Source organism: Ovis canadensis, chromosome 2 (assembly GCF_042477335.2).
Source record: "Ovis canadensis isolate MfBH-ARS-UI-01 breed Bighorn chromosome 2, ARS-UI_OviCan_v2, whole genome shotgun sequence".
Classification (NCBI taxonomy): Eukaryota; Metazoa; Chordata; class Mammalia; order Artiodactyla; family Bovidae; genus Ovis; species Ovis canadensis.
In genome coordinates, this window is record NC_091246.1 from 50,494,038 (window position 1) to 50,509,984 (window position 15,947).

At 41.5% G+C, this 15,947-nt stretch overlaps 1 protein-coding gene across 2 annotated transcripts in view; it reads left to right on the forward strand.

Annotated features, from left to right (window-relative positions):
- TSTD2 (thiosulfate sulfurtransferase like domain containing 2) overlaps positions 1 to 15,947 on the forward strand; it is a 28,777-nt gene that overhangs the window by 2,903 nt on the left and 9,927 nt on the right. For both annotated transcript variants that reach the window (XM_069576115.1, XM_069576114.1), the window contains exons 2-5: positions 2,715 to 2,926; positions 7,414 to 7,727; positions 9,788 to 9,908; positions 15,345 to 15,470. In XM_069576115.1, the coding sequence (XP_069432216.1) occupies positions 2,759 to 2,926; positions 7,414 to 7,727; positions 9,788 to 9,908; positions 15,345 to 15,470 (729 nt within the window). In that variant the 5' untranslated portion in view covers positions 2,715 to 2,758. The remainder of the gene's footprint in view (positions 1 to 2,714; positions 2,927 to 7,413; positions 7,728 to 9,787; positions 9,909 to 15,344; positions 15,471 to 15,947) is intronic.

Below are 15,947 nucleotides of genomic sequence, written 5' to 3' on the forward strand. Positions count from 1 at the left end.
CTAGTCCCTTAAATCTATTTCTCACTTCCACTGTATAATCATAAAGGATTTGATTTAAGTCATACCTGAATGTTCTTCCTTCAGTCTTACCCATTTCAGTAAATAGCACCATCCATTCTACTGCTTAATCCAAAAACATGGATAGGAGTCATTCTTAGGTCCTTTTCCTAAAGAACAATCTACCGGGAAACCCTGCTGGCTCTACCTTCAGAACAGATCAGAATCAGATCACGTTACTCCTTTGTTTACAGCTCTCCAATGACTTTCTATTGTAAACTCCATAACCTCTTCTACAGGGTTTTACTCTCATCACTGTATTCCAACCACTCTCACTTCCTACACCTGCAGTAAGTCAAGCTGTTTACCACCTGAGGAATTTATACTATTTCCTTTGCCTGGAGAATCTGCTCCTAAATCTGCATGGATGGCTCCTTGTCTCAGTTCAAACATGGGACCCTTAGTGAAGTCTTCCCTGGCCACCCAATCACTCTTACTTCGTTCAACAAATATATTATATATGTTATGTGCCAGGCAGTTTTCTGGATGCAGAGGTGAACAAAAGAAAACTCCTGCTTTCTTAGTGATGATGACTCATTCAGGAACCAGCAAACAATGCAATCAGGTAGTGAGTAAAAGCTGGAGAAGATGAGATTAGGGAGGTGGTAGTTGGGGCTTTGTAAGGACCTTGGACTTTATCCTGGTACATTTAGAAGCTTTTGGAGGGCAATCTGACTTATTTTTTAATCGTTTCCTCTGAGACTTCCTTGTTGGTTAAGAATCCACCTGCCATTGAGGGGACATGGGTTCCATCACTGGTCCGGGAAGATAATCATATGCCACGTGGGGCAACTAAATCCTGTGTAAGTTTACTGAGCTCTGAGATCTAGAGCTCGGCAAGCCACAACTACTGAAGCCTGGGGGCTTAGAGCCTATGCTCCACAGTAAGAGAAGCCACCACAAGGAGAAGCCCCTGCTCCACAGCTAGAGAAAGTCTGCGTCCAGCAACAAAGACCTAGCACAGCTAAAAGTAAAATAAATCAAAATTTTTAAAAGTTACCTCTGTGGCTTCTACAGGAACAGGGAAGTCGGGCAACTGTAGTAATTCAGTCAAATGATGGCTTGAAGGAGGCTGGTAGTGAAGGTGGTGCATTGTGGTCTGATGTGATTGTATTTCAAAAGCAGAGTTGATAAGCTTTTCAGTCATCTGAAAAAATAAGGAAATGAGAATCCCAAAGTTTTTGTCTGAGTAACAGGAAGAATAGAATTGTTGTTTACTGAGGTAAGGAAGACTGAGGAGGAGCAAGAATTTGGTTTTAACAGTTGCATTTGAACAGCTTCCTAGCCCTCACCACAGTCCTGCAGGGTAGCTACTGTCATCCCCATTTTATGCTTTTGGGCACTAGAACTCAGAGAAGGTAAATATCCTGCCCAGGTTCACTTACTTGCACCCAGCTGCACCACAGTCCAAAGCCCACACTTTCCCTAGTCTTGTTATTCTTAACACTTATCACTTGTAACATTTGCTTTACAAAAGAATGCATCATGTTGGTGTACCGTGTTCCTTTTGACAAGATTTGGCCATGGTAGCAGTTTGTATATTTCTTTTGGCTCATTTCTTTGAGCTTCCCTGGTAGCCCAGCTGGTAAAGAATCCGCCTGCAATGCGGGAGACCTAGGTTCCATCCCTGAGTTGGGAAGATCCCCTGAAGAAGGGAATGGCTACCCACTCCAGTATTCTGGCCTGGAGAATTCCATGGACTGTATGGTCCATGGGGTCGCAAAGAGTCAGACATGACTGAGTGATACAAAGTGTAAGTTTGACTCATTAAAATGAGGCTCTCTAGATAGTTATCTCTTCTAAGGAAGGGAATTTGACCAGCTCAAAAATTAGGGGACAAAAGAGAAAAGTATTTATAATTAAAGGTACTGCTGCTGCTAAGTCACTTCAGTCATGTCCGACCTTGTGCGACCCCATAGATGGCAGCCCACCAGGCTCCGCCGTCCCTAGGATTCTCCAGCCAAGAACACTGGAGTGGGGTGCCATTTCCTTCTCCAGTGCATGAAAGTGAAAAGTGAAAGTGAAGTCGCTCAGTCGTGTCTGACTCTTCACCACCCCATGGACTGTAGCCTACCAGGCTCCTCTATCCATGGGATTTTCCAGGCATGAGTACTGGAGTGGGTTGCCATTGCCTTCTCTGAATTAAAGGTACTAACACACAGCTTGGTTGATTTTGGTTGCACCTGGAATTTTTTTTTTTGGTGTGTTTTCCCCTAAATGTTGGCATGGCTTACCCTCTAATTCAGGTTTCTGCTGAAATGCTTCTGCCTCAGAAAGACCTGGACTACCCTCTGAGTTCTAAAGAGTCCTTCCATCACTCTTGTCTCCTTACCTTGCTTATATGTCTTCATAGCCCTTTCTACCATCTGACTTTCTTTAAAAAAAGCAGTTTGATTCATTTATTTCCCTCCTCTCTCTCCCCACTGGAAAGTAAGCTCTAAGAAAGAAGAGACCTTCTCTGTTTCTTTCACTACTTCATCTTCAGGGCTTAGAACAGTGCAGGGCATAGAGTTGGTGCTAAATAAATATTTCTTAGATGAACAAGTAAATGAATGGATAGCTTGGGCTACTGGGCCATGCTCATTTGGATGACTGATTTACTTCAAGTAGTAATCAAAGACTTGGATGTTGTTGTTTTTCCCTTGCTTACTTCCTAGGTGATAGCAGAAAGGAACCTACCCCACGGCTGGAGCCAAACCAGATGCCTTCTTCCACTTCACCAGACCAAGGAGATGATGACCTGGAGGCCTGTGTTTTAAGGTTTTCAGACCTGGATTTGAAAGACACAAGTCTTATCAATCCCAGTAGCAGTCTCAAAGCAGAGTTAGATGTCAGTACCAAGAAGAAATTCTCATTCGCAAAGAAAAAGGTAAAACTGCTGTTGATGTTTCAGGATCATGTAGGTGCAGTTAATGCAGATATGTCCAGAAGTAACTCATCGAGGTTGCCCTCCAGGGGGTGGAGCGCTGGGGGACACCAGGCTGCTGCCACACTCACCGTGAGTTCTAGTCATGTCTGGCCACATTTGGCACTTGGGACCTTTGCTTTACCAGAGAAAGACTGCATCATGGTGGGCACTGTGTCCAGTGATTAACCAGTTCTTAGTTAATCTTAGTTTAGTGCCAAGCGAAGGAGGATCATAGGAAGGTATGGCTCGGAAACACCTAATTTACGTTGGAGTACTTGACAGATTCTAGATAGATGGGCTCGATTCCTTTTCCCACCTGGGGTTATGGGAAGAGTCCCAGGAGCCTCAGTCATAGGAGAACAGACAGGTGCCAGGGCAGCTGCTGTCTCAGACCCCGGGTCCGGCCCAGCTGGTGGGGAGAAGGAATAGAGTGGCTTGGAATGCTGCAGGCCACCAAGAATTGGCTTACAGTGTGGTAGATGGATGCTGCTCCTCTGGGCCTTGACTAAACCCTTCTCCTCCTGCTGAAGCTCAAAGGAAAATGACTTGACTAAAGAAATATAGTTGAGACTTAGTTTTCTTACCTCCTTCCTTGAAAAGGAAACCCAAAGGATACAGACGTTTTGTTGCTGTTGTTGTTTTGCAATAATTTCAAACCTAGAGAAAAGCTGCCAGAATTCTACAGACAGTCCCTTTTGCCCAGCAGCTCCATTCGTGTCTCATCAGTGGCCTCAAATGGCTTTTATAGATCTACTCTGAGGTCACGTGTTTAGTTGTTATGTCTCAAAAGTCTTCAATCTGGACCACTGTTTCATTTTTTTTCCCTGAAATCATGACCATGACTTTTTAGATGGTGATAGTAACGTGTAGGACATCTCTCATGATTTTTCACTCGTTTCTTTGTGATTAGATTCAAGTTATGGTTTTTGTTAACAAGACTGCCCCACAAGAGACACTGTGTTCATTCGGCTGCATTCTGTCAGGCAATCACAGTGCCGATTTGTCCTGTTACTGGCGATGTTAATTGGTACCCAATTAAGGAAGTGCCTTGTCAGATTTCTTTGCTTTAAAATTATTCTTTTTTCCCTTTTAGTTATTCAGTATTTGACGGAAAATAGTCTGAGACTATGTAAATAGCCTATTTCACAATGAACTTTCATCTACTAGTTTTAGATCCATTGGTGTTTCTTTGCTTCAGTTGACTATTACTGTGATGATTTCTAAATGGTGACTTTCTGCTTGCTTCATTCCTTCTATATTTCTTACTTGGCAGTCTTCTGTAAGGAAGAGCTTTCTTTGCTCCCAATTTATTTGTATCAGTATGTGCTCAAGAATTCCATTTTATTCAGTGGGCAATACTCCATTATCATCATTTTTTATTTTGATTCTCAGATCATCTCAGATTTGGCTGGGATTCTGGCTAGTATCTATGTCTTTTTGACTTGCCCCCATGATTCTTTGAGCATTTCCTTACTTTCTGATTTAACAAGATGTTTCAGGGTCATTTTCTCTGTCTCATCCCTGGAGTCAGACACTTCTTCAAGGAACACTAGTGGAAAACCAAAACCAAGGGGCTAGATAAACTCACTTCTACTAAGGTGCTCCTTCCCTCAGGACATCTGGTGGACAGAGCTAAGAATAGATGGTGGATAGAGCTAAGAATCTATCTAGACGAAAAACATACATTTCTAAATATCATACTTTTATATTTACTTTCATATCAGTATAAACCAGATGAGTTCATACTCACAGAACCTTCAGTTCTGTTCCCATATCACCAGGTTTATTCTCTCCCCTTATGTTTATAACTTCCCTATGTGATGAAGTTTGATGGCAAACCTAGCTCTCTTTAGTCCCAGTATGTATACTTAATTGCTTATTCCCCTTCAGTTCTGTTCCCATATCACCAGGTTTATTCATCATCCCCTATATGATGAAGTTTGATGGCACACCTCGCTCTCTTTAGTCCCAGTATGTATACTTAATTGCTTATTCCCCTTCAGTTCTGTTCCCATATCACCAGGTTTATTCATCATCCCCTATATGATGAAGTTTGATGGCACACCTCGCTCTCTTTAGTCCCAGTATGTATACTTAATTGCTTATTCCCCTTCAGTTCTGTTCCCATATCACCAGGTTTATTCTCTCCCCTTATGTTTATAACTTCCCTATGTGATGAAGTTTGATGGCACACCTCGCTCTCTTTAGTCCCAGTATGTATACTTAATTGCTTATTCCCCTGTACGCAGTCAGTCTGCCCCCTCTGCCAAGCTGCCTCCTCCATCAGGGCCTGCCTTCCCCTCACAGGCCTCACCCGCTCTTAGCTACCTTCCTAGCTCTGGCCTACCTCTCTCTCCTGAGCAGACCCCACATGGGCCCTGACTGCTGCTGAATCCTCAGTGCCTTGTTCAAAAGGCCCTAAAAGACCAGTGGCAGGCCACATTCACACTGGGCCTCCCACCTCACTCAGGCCTGCCTGAAGACTTTGGATGAAGGAAGAAGGGAGGAAAGAAGAAAAAAATATTCAGATTATATACTGCATTTTTTTAAGGATCATGACTTCTTAAGGCCTCAATGATGCTAATGAGGCTTTGGATGCAATACCTTTCATTTATATATAAACTAATAGTCATAGTAATTATTGATGTACAGTAATTGCCAACTGAAATAACTGTGTAGTGCTCAGGCTGTTCCTTGTAAAAAGTATTCTTCTCTCCTTCTAAGTGTTTCCTTCATAGTACCCTCAATTAGAGAACAAGATTTGAAATTCTAAGTATAATACAAAGAAGCACTCAAGTTGACATACTGCTCTTTTTTTTTTTTTTGGCCTATACAGAATGATCAACTGCACGAGAGGCTAAAAAGTACCCTCCAGTGTAATTTCAGACGACCCCATCCTGCTTCAGTCTGGGACAATCCAGATATGGTTGTGTACAGATTGAGGAAGATCTAAAAATGATGCTCCATATTTATAATTATTATTCTTCAGAGTGCCCAATTTTGGATGCTTTACAGTAGTCTTCAGATGCATTGAGAAAATTGTTTAAATATTACATTAATATAAATTCTTATTTATATATTTTAAACAATTTTAAACTATATATATAAGCACTATGTGTGTATGTGTGTATGTATATGTATATATGTAAAAATATTAATACCTTTCTAGAAACCAAGAGGGAAAATATCTTGAAACACTGATAATCCTAGATGCCATAAACCGTACCATAATGTATAAACTTCAATTTTGACATCAAAAAACACCATAAACAAAGTTGAAAAACAAATGATAAGCAGAGAAACAAATCTGAATAACTATGATCAATAAAAGGTCACTAAAACTACTTACAAATCAATAAGATAAATGCCACAGTAGAAAAATAGGCAACAGGTGTGAACAGGCAAACTAGAACATAGAATCATTATGAAAAATATTCAACCTTACTGCTAATCAAAGATTGGAAAATAAAAACAGGGTATTTGGTTTTTATTTGGGTCAAAATTGAAAATACTGACTACAAAAAATTTAATACTGGTAAAACGCTGTGAATAAAATGGAATCCTCATGCACTGCTGCTGAATGTGTAAATTGGTAATGATTTTTCAGGTAGTCATTACTTAATCACAGTTTAAAATGTATGCTTCTTCACCTCCAAAATTTTCTTCTAAATATTTATTCTAAGTAGATGGTTAAAGAAGAATACAAAGATTTATGCTGACATGCTCCTTCACCATTGCTTACAATTGCAAATATTGGAAACCAAAAACGCTCATTCATTTAGAATTAGTTATAAGAATTATGGTACATTTATAATTTTCTCTTCTGTTTAATTTTTTTTAACAATTTGCCTAAATCCTCTTTATAATAACAATAAAATTATCTTCCAAAAACCAGATCAAAACATTTGGTACATTTCTTTCCATGCTTTTCAATATATTTTAAAAATTTTATTTATTTGGCTGCACTGGGCGTTAGTTGGGACATGCGGGATTTTCACTGTGGCTTGTGGCTCTAGAGCACACAGGCTCAGTGGGCTCAGTTGTCCCATGGCCCATGGGACCTTAGTACCTGGACCAAGGATCAGACCAGGGTTCCCTACACTGGAAGGTGGCTTCTCAGCCACTGGATCACCAGGAAGTCCCTCAATGTACTTTATGTAATTGAGATTACATGATATAAGGAAATTTTATTCAATTTTTTCCATTTAACATTATACCATAAATATTTTCCCATGTAGTTTGAAACTAGCTGCTTAATATTCCATAGTAAGTATATTCCATAATTTCTTTGACCATTTCCTTTTTGGAGGAAGTTCAATCTCAGGAAGTTCTGCAGAATTGTAGGACCTAAAGCTAGAAACCGCTATGGAAAAAATTTCACTGAGACTTTCATTCTAACCTAAAACCTAAGGTTATTTACTAGTGACATATTTGAAATGTAATTGCAGGCATTTGCCCTTTTCGTTAAAACTAAAGAAGTTCCAGCACCTCCTTGTGAATGTAAAGAAAAATGGTGGAAATGCTGTCAGCAACTATTTACAGATCCAACCAGCATCCACAGACACGTGGCAACACAACATGCTGATGAGATTTGCCATGAGACTGCTTCTGTTCTAAGGCAGCTGGCTGTGACATCAAGCACCTCCAAGAGTCTTGAGTCTGCAGACAAACGGAACCCTTTCAAAGAGGACCTTACGCATAACCAAGAAGTGTCTACTTGGCTCCCTGATATAAGCTGCTTTAACCCTGATGAGCTGATAAGGTAAGAATTTCATTCTGTACCTTTTGTTTCATTGAATAATGTTTTTCTAGTTGGAATGAGATACCACCCGTCCACTAAAATGGCAGATCCTTAAGGCACAGAATTTCTCTACTGCCTAAGCTAGGCCGATAAACATGTTCTGTGTGTCATAGAAGACCACAGCCTATGCAGTAGCGTATACCCACGCAGCTGGCAGTGCACTCTAGGTATCTGGGAAGCCACCCTATGTCTTTACTTCTTTCGGGAGAGGTAAAGAACAGAAAATGGTATTTCCAAAGAGAAGTCGGAAGGCCCAGAGATGTTCATGATTACAAAGTGTCAGCTTAGAAAGGGGTTTTTATTACCAGATGCGGTTTTCTGAGCTGAATATGTTTTACAAAGTAAATTAACTTTTAGAACTAAGGCATAGGGTTAGAAGTTTAGATCTGCCTTTGAAAACCTCACCGCATCATAATATTATGTTAATTGTAGAGGACAGAGTTCTGACTTCAAGGAATTCCTAAACTATTCAGTGAATAGAAAATGCCCACATTTGATACACTTTTGTCACTGGTCTTAATACCAGTTCCTTTTGCTTATCAGAAAGAAGGGAAAGAAAGAGAACTGAACTTGGAGTTAGACTTGAGCTAGTCACTAAATTCTTCATACCTTTACATCCGTACCTCTAAAACTGGAAATGATGCCTGCTCTGCCTACCTCACAGAAGTGCTCTAGGAATTATATAAAATGATGATGGTAAGAGCTCACATGAACTGTAAAGTGCTATACAGATGTAGTCTCTTCATTTCTATATGGACCTGCTTTTTAGAAAAACAAAGAAAAAGGATACACAAAACATTTAGCAGATCGTATAAGGCAAGCTATGCAATTATCAGTTAAAATTGTGTGGCTCAGATGATAATTTGTTATAGGAATTTAGAGAGAGGAAAACAGATACACTAATAGACAAGCAGGTGTTAGAGGAGACTGGGCCCTGAAATAAGAGGGCATTGATGAGAGAGTCACAGAGTTCAGAGCTGGGTGGGACCTGAATTACCATCTATGACTGCATTCTCTAAAATATCTCTGCAGCACTAGCTCTGGAGGGTGCTCTCAGGTATTGAAAAGAGGTGCTAAAGACAATTAAATTGGGGAGACATTAGGTTAAAATGTTTGTTTTTTACAGAGCTTCCCAGAGCCTTCAATATATGAGGGGCTTTCACTGTGACTTTCAAAGAGGGAGATACTGTCTGCAGGATTTCTCAGACAGGTGATTTCATGGAACAGCTTCAGAGCACACTTTGAGAAAGCACTTTATGTCACTCCTCTGGTTTTACAGTTGAGGAAATCAAGGCTCAGGGATAAGACACCCACCCAGGGCCCATGAGTGAGTGAGTGAGTGAAGTCGCTCAGTTGTGTCCGACTCTTTGCGACCCCATGGACTGTAGCCCACCAGGCTCCTCCGTCCATGGAATTCTCCAGGCAAGAATACTGGAGTGGGTTGCCATTTCCTTCTCCATGGCTAGTTAGTTAAAGGCAGCACCGTGCAGTGGGAAGAGTGTGGATTCTAGTGTCGGAAGACTAGTGTTCCGTCCTGACTGTCACTTTGCATCTGTTTCATGCCGGATGAACTGGGCTCAGTTCACTGAGCTATAAAATGGTGATGATAATAACCTGTCTCATGGGTAAGAGGATTACATGAAAAAATGAAAGTGAAACCATTTTGTACAGAGAGATTCAAAACAGATACTGCCTTTTCTTAGAGGATAAGCCAGAATGGACTCAAATTTAAAAAGGAGTTATTAATACCTGTTTCATGGATATGATGATTAAACAAGGAAATCAAAGTAAGCTCACTTTTTAGAAAGGAAGGAGTTTGGTGCAGGTATTGTCTTCTTTAGAGCAAATACAGACCAGAGTTGCTTCTCAACCCAGGAGAAGAATGATAGTTAGGAGCCAGGGCAGGCACGAGTCGCTCCAGTAGGCCTTCCCTCTTGACTGTGCCTGAATCTGCTTTATGAATTGCAGCCTCTTCATGCTAGTGACTCATTTGCTCTTTCCCCATGGTTTTCTTTTTATAGTGGCCAGGGCAACGATGAAGGAGAGGTGCTACTTTATTACTGCTACTGTGACCTGAAGGATCCCGACTGGGTCTGTGCCTGGCAAACAGCTCTGTGTCAGCACCTGCACCTCACGGGCAAGGTAACACTTTCTCCCTTATCACTTATCCTTCACAGGGCTTATCGCCTTCACCTTGGTTTCTTGTTACAAAAAGGATTCACCAGTTGGGTTCTTAGAAATTAGCGAAATCCTGCTAAGCATTTAAATAGAATACTAAATAGCTATTAACATGATGTTAAATAGCTATTAACATGATGTTTTCTGTTGGTGGGAATATAAGTTGGTACAGCCACTGTGGAAAACAGTGTGGAGAGTCTTCATAAAACTAGAAATAGAATTACCATACGATCTAACAGTCCCGTTCCTTACAATAATATATATCCAGACAAAACTAATCCAAAAGATACATGCAGCCTTGCATTCATAGCAGCACTATTCACAATAGTCATCAACAGATGAATGGATAAAGACGTGGTACATACACATATACATATACTGAGGTACTACTCAGACATTAGAAAAGAATGAAATAATGCTATTTGCAGCAACATGGATACAACTAGAAATTATTACAGTCAGTGAAGTCAGACAAATACTGTGTGATATCACTTATATGTGGAATATAAAATATGATATAAATGAACCTATCTATGAAACAGACTCATGGACATAGAGAACACTTGTGGTTGCCAAGGGGGAAGAGGTTGGGGGAGGGATGGAGTGAGAGGTTGGGGTTAGCGGATGTAAGGTATTATACATGGAATGGATAAATAACCAAGTCCTACAGTATAGCACAGAGAACTACAGTCAGTATCCTATGGTAAACCATAATGGAAAAGAATATTAAATATATATATAACTGAATCACTCTGCTGTACAGTAGAAATTGGCACAACACTGTAAATCAACTACACTTTAGCTAAAAAGAAAATAGTGTTGTATAAGACTATATAAAGGCATAGACCAAGGATTAGCAAGCTTCAGAGCCACATACACATAGTAAATACTTCAGACTTTGCACAAAACGACTCAACCTTGGCATTTTAATATGAAAACAACCATGGACAATAGGTAAAAGAATGGGTATGGTCAGGGGTTTCCCTGCTGGCTCAGTAAAGAATCTGCCTACAATGTGGGAGACCAGGCTTCGCTCTCTGGATTGGAAAGATAACTGGAGAAGGAAATGGCAGCCCACTCCAGCGTTCTTGCCTAGAGAATCCCATGGACAGAAGAGCCTGGTGGGCTACAGTCCACGGGGCCACAAAGAGTCGGACATGACCGAGTGACTGAGCACAGCACATGTTCCAGTAAAACTATGTAAAAGTGGGCATTATATTCTGATTCTTTGCCTGATAGCTCAGTTCATAAAGAATCTGCCTGAAGGATCGACCCTGGTTCGATTCCTGGGTTGGGAAGATCCCCTGGAGAAGGGAAAGGCTACCCACTCCAGTATTCTGGCCTGAAGAATTCCACGGACATGCAGGTGTGATACCAAGTTGCTTCTTAATTTTCCTAGAACATGTCAGTCCTTTACCATTTTGTGGTTTTGTTTCCTTTCTCTCTTGAATTCAAGAGGACAGGAGCTTCGTCCTAACCGACTGATGTACTGTCAGTGCTAGAAGGGCTTCGAATATAGCAGACTGTATAGGGTTTAATAAAAAATGAATGTTTGGAACAAAACCATAAGCATGTGTGTAAAAAGATGACAAGTAGTAAATATCAAAATGTTAGTCATGATTATCTCTACGTGATAGAATTATGGATTAAAAAAACCTTTGATAATTACATATATACATTTTCCCTCTGGTTATGACGCTAACCTTTCCTACACTTGTCCCAGGTTTTTATTCCCTGAGGCAATCACTTGATCAGTGATATTTTTCACACCCATGTTTTCTTGCAGATAGTGACTGAAAGTTGCAATTACCTCATCAGTTCATCACCAAGTCCTGACATTTCTGCCTCTAACATATCCTTTGATCCTGCGTTTCCACCTCCTTAGACCTAGCCCCACCCTCTCTTACCTCATTCATTTCAGTAGCTTCCGGACTACTCTCCATTCTTCCATCTTTGCCCCCATTTAATCATTTTCTACACAGCAGCCAGAATGATCTTAAAAAGTAAATGAAATCCTCTCCCTTCCTCCTCACAATCTTTCAGTGTCTATGCAGTGTATTGAGAGTAAAACCCAGATCCTTAACGTGCCCTTAAGCTTCCTGCATACTTTGGCCCCCTCCCACCTTTTCTACTTATCTGATGCCATTCTTTACTCACTGCTGCTGCTGCTGCTAAGTCGCTTCAGTCATATCTGACTCTCTGCAACCCCACAGACGGCAGCCCACCAGGCTCCTCCGTCCCTGGGATTCTTCAGGCAAGCAGACTGGAGTGGGGTGCCATTTCCTTCTCCCTTTACTCATTACACTCCAGAAAAATAGCCTTTCAGCTTCTTGGAGCCCACACTTTTTTTGGTGCCTTTGGTCCTTTTTACAAGAAAACTTTCTTCAAGGAACCTTCCCACACCCACTCATTTCTCCTAATTTTTACTCAGTCTCCACTTCTCAGTTTTAATGACACTTTGTCAAAGACATCTTTCCAGACCTTTAATCTAATTCACTTTTCCAGATATACTGTTTCACTGCATCTTGTAGTTATTTTTCATAGCACTTATCAGTTTGTGACTTTTATCTTAATATCTGTGACCTTCCTTAGTTTGTAAGTTCCCAAAGGGCAAAAACTGTATTTTTTACTCACTATGTCTGCAATTCCTGGCAAAATTGCTGGTGCATTGTGAAAAAAAAAAAAAAAAAAAGAACATGTATGGCTTATGTACATATATCATCATCTGTCTTTAGAGAACACCTTGAAAGATGGAACGGAAACCTGAGTGCACAAACAGGCGATCAATCTCTGTAGTTTGGGGCAAGGTGAACTGGCAGTGAGGGTCTCTATCCACAAGGTGGCAGCACCTGCGTGGCTCTTAGTTTAAATTCTAAGGCTTCAGGGACACATGCCAAGGTCTCAAGTTTCGTGTTGGTAGGAGATTTGGAAGAATGTTGGCATTTGTAGGGAAAGGGGAGAACTTGAAAATTCTAGAATTATGGAAAGAAGCTTCTGACCCCTTGCTATATACTTCTTACTGCCTCAAGAAATTTGAGCAGATGTGTTAGAGGCTTTAGAAAGGAAAATTATAAGAGATGGACCCCAAAAGATCTGGTATTGAATCCCACATCTACTACCTCCCAACTCTGCCCTTGGGTAAATTACTTGATTTCTCTTAAATTACTTGATTTCTCTAAGCTTCTGTTTCCTTTCCTGTCAAGTGGGAATTATATCTACCTTTCAGGATTATAATATAAAGACAGGAACTTTATAATATAAAGGTGCTCATTAAATGCTAACTGTTGCTCTTCATCTCTGAGATATAAGGCTTTCCTCACCTAGCAGCTACTTTGAAGGTTTCATTTGAGGAATCCTTCAACAGGAGTTAAAAGTCTAATGCATGGGTTTTAGAGGTTGACCATCCTCAGTATTCAGGGAGTGTACATACGTATATTTTATTTGGGTTCTGGGATTAAAATAACATAGGAAAGAGTCTTCTGGCTTACCCAAAAGATAGTTACACAGAAGCCCGTACCTCTTCATCATATTTGCCCCTGTCAAAGACAGTTGTGGGGTAGATTTCTGGTTAATGCTGGCTCAGCTCTATTTTTCTGTGTTGTCCCTTAAAAAAATGCATTGGTAATAGGTGCAGTAGCCTGTACAGCAGAGATGGCATATGCTTCCTGCTTCCCTCTGTCAGCCCAGATCAGGCTCACTAGACTGCATCTCTCTCAAGGAGCCTGGATGTGACTCAGAATCATGGAACTCTGGAGAGCTACTGCTAGTGAGTAGGCCCTGGCTTGTGAAATGAATCCCATTTCTATCCATGCTCTAAAGAATTGAGCCAAGTGAGACAACAAACAAGTACCTTCTCTAGGCCCTAATAAAAGGGGAGCCTTTAAAAGTTTTCAAATTCGAATGCACTGGTAGGTATCATTGTTATAATTATTATCTAAGTAACAATGTAATAACATAGAACTTTGCTCTAAGTTACTTCTCTTTCCAGAGAATACCATGATACACAGTGTTGCATTTTAGAAAGCTATGCTATGATAAGTCACTTCAGTCGTGTCCGACTCTGCGACCCCATAGACGGCAGCCCACGAGGCTCCCCTGTCCCTGGGATTCTCCAGGCAAGAACACTGGAGTGGGTTGCCATTTCCTTCTCCAATACATGAAAGTGAAAGTGAAAGGGAAGTCGCTCAGTCGTGTCCAACCCTCAGCGACCCCATGGACTGCAGCCTACCAGGCTCCTCCGTCCATGGGATTTTCCAGGCAGGAGTACTGGAGTGGGGTGCCATTGCTAGCTCTTCTAAAGATGATCCATCTTTAAACTTATCAGAAGGGTTTTGTGGTACCAGAACAAGTAACTTTGCAGGCCCCTCAGAGCATTGCCTCTTACGGTATGGACCTTAATCCAGGCTTTAATGTCCCCCAACCAGTGAAGCATTTCAAAGAGAACAGAGGGTTTGAGAAGCCAGAAAGCCTCAGGTTTGGATTCTCATTTGCTCAGCAAATACATATCAAATGTCTGTTGTGGGCAGGTACTACTCTAGACACTGAGATGCAACAAAGAACAAAACAGACAAGCTCCTCCCAGTAGGTGGGTTTGCAGTGGTAGGCTTACCTGCTCCCCGCCCTCCACCCCACCAACCATGCAGAGGGTGCTCGTGTGCATTCCCGGCCCTGAGATGTGCTCTGTGCTTTAGGACTTGAGGAATATCTCCTCAGCAGTTTTTCATTATTGGTTCTTCTTCATCTCTCTTATCAAGATGAAGAAATTGAGGTTCAGAAAAGAGAATTTTCTCAGGGCCACTTGGCAAGTTTAGTGGCAAAGTTGCATCCTGATTCTAGATCTGCTGCCCTGAATTTAGGTTAAGCCTTGGCCACTGGAACATCATAGCAAATGGGGCTTTCCAGTTGTTTTATCCATTTTATTCTCTGGTTCAGCATATGTTAACTGAGCACCTCAGCTGAGCTGTGGGCAGTGCCATTTCAGAAAACTGCAGGCATCTTTGTGTGGCAACACTCTGGTGTCCATAGCAGTGTTTTTGCTTTTCCTGTTGAGTTCACCAATACACATGAACCTGTTCTGCCCTGCAGAAATCCAAACTGAGCTACAAATAAGCACTTCCCCAGTGGCTCAGTGGTAAATAGTCTGCCTACCAACGCAGTCGGACATGACTGAGCGACTGAACTGAACTGAACCAATGCAGGAGACGCAGGTTCGATCCCAGGGTTGGGATGATCCCCTGGAGGAGGGCTTGGCAACCCACTCCAGTATTCTTGCCTGGGAAATCCCATGGAGGAAGGAGCCTGGCAGGCCACGGGGTCATAAGGAGTCAGACACAACTTGCCAACCAAAACAAAGAGAAACACAGACGGCTGCATTCCCCTTTTCACTGTATTGTGTCTCAGGTTCGAATTGCTACGGAAGGAATCAATGGGACTGTTGGTGGAAGCAGACTGGCCACCAGACTCTATGTCAGTGCCATGCTCTCCTGCCCTCTGTTTAAGGATTACCTGTGTAAGGATGATTTTAAGGTAAGAGAGATTGAAAATAAAATGGACTGAGAGCCATTTGCTTCTGCTCTAGTGCCTCTTCCCACTCCAGGCTATGAAGAAGACCACCATAAAGAAGTAAGCCGTGCTGGACAGAATACCACTTCCCCTCTAGGTCTTGAGGCAGCTCAGTAGAAAGAGTATGCTCCTTCCATCTTCCAAGTTGCCACCACGTGATCATGGGCCTTTTTATATAGAATAAGGACATTACAGCTTACACACACTAAACTCAAACTTAGCCATATTTGCTCACTTGAGAGACCACCTGTTTCAGGGGATCACTGTGTATTTAGTAAACCTGGTGGGATCAGATCGGCACTCGTACCACAGCGGGAATGAAGATGTTGCTCTCTGAAGGAGAGACTTTATGTCAGAGTGACTTTATGCTTTAGTGTCATGGGTTACAGAGGTGGTGGGAAATACCTTGCTAGTAAGTGTTAGTGTTGGTGATGATGATAT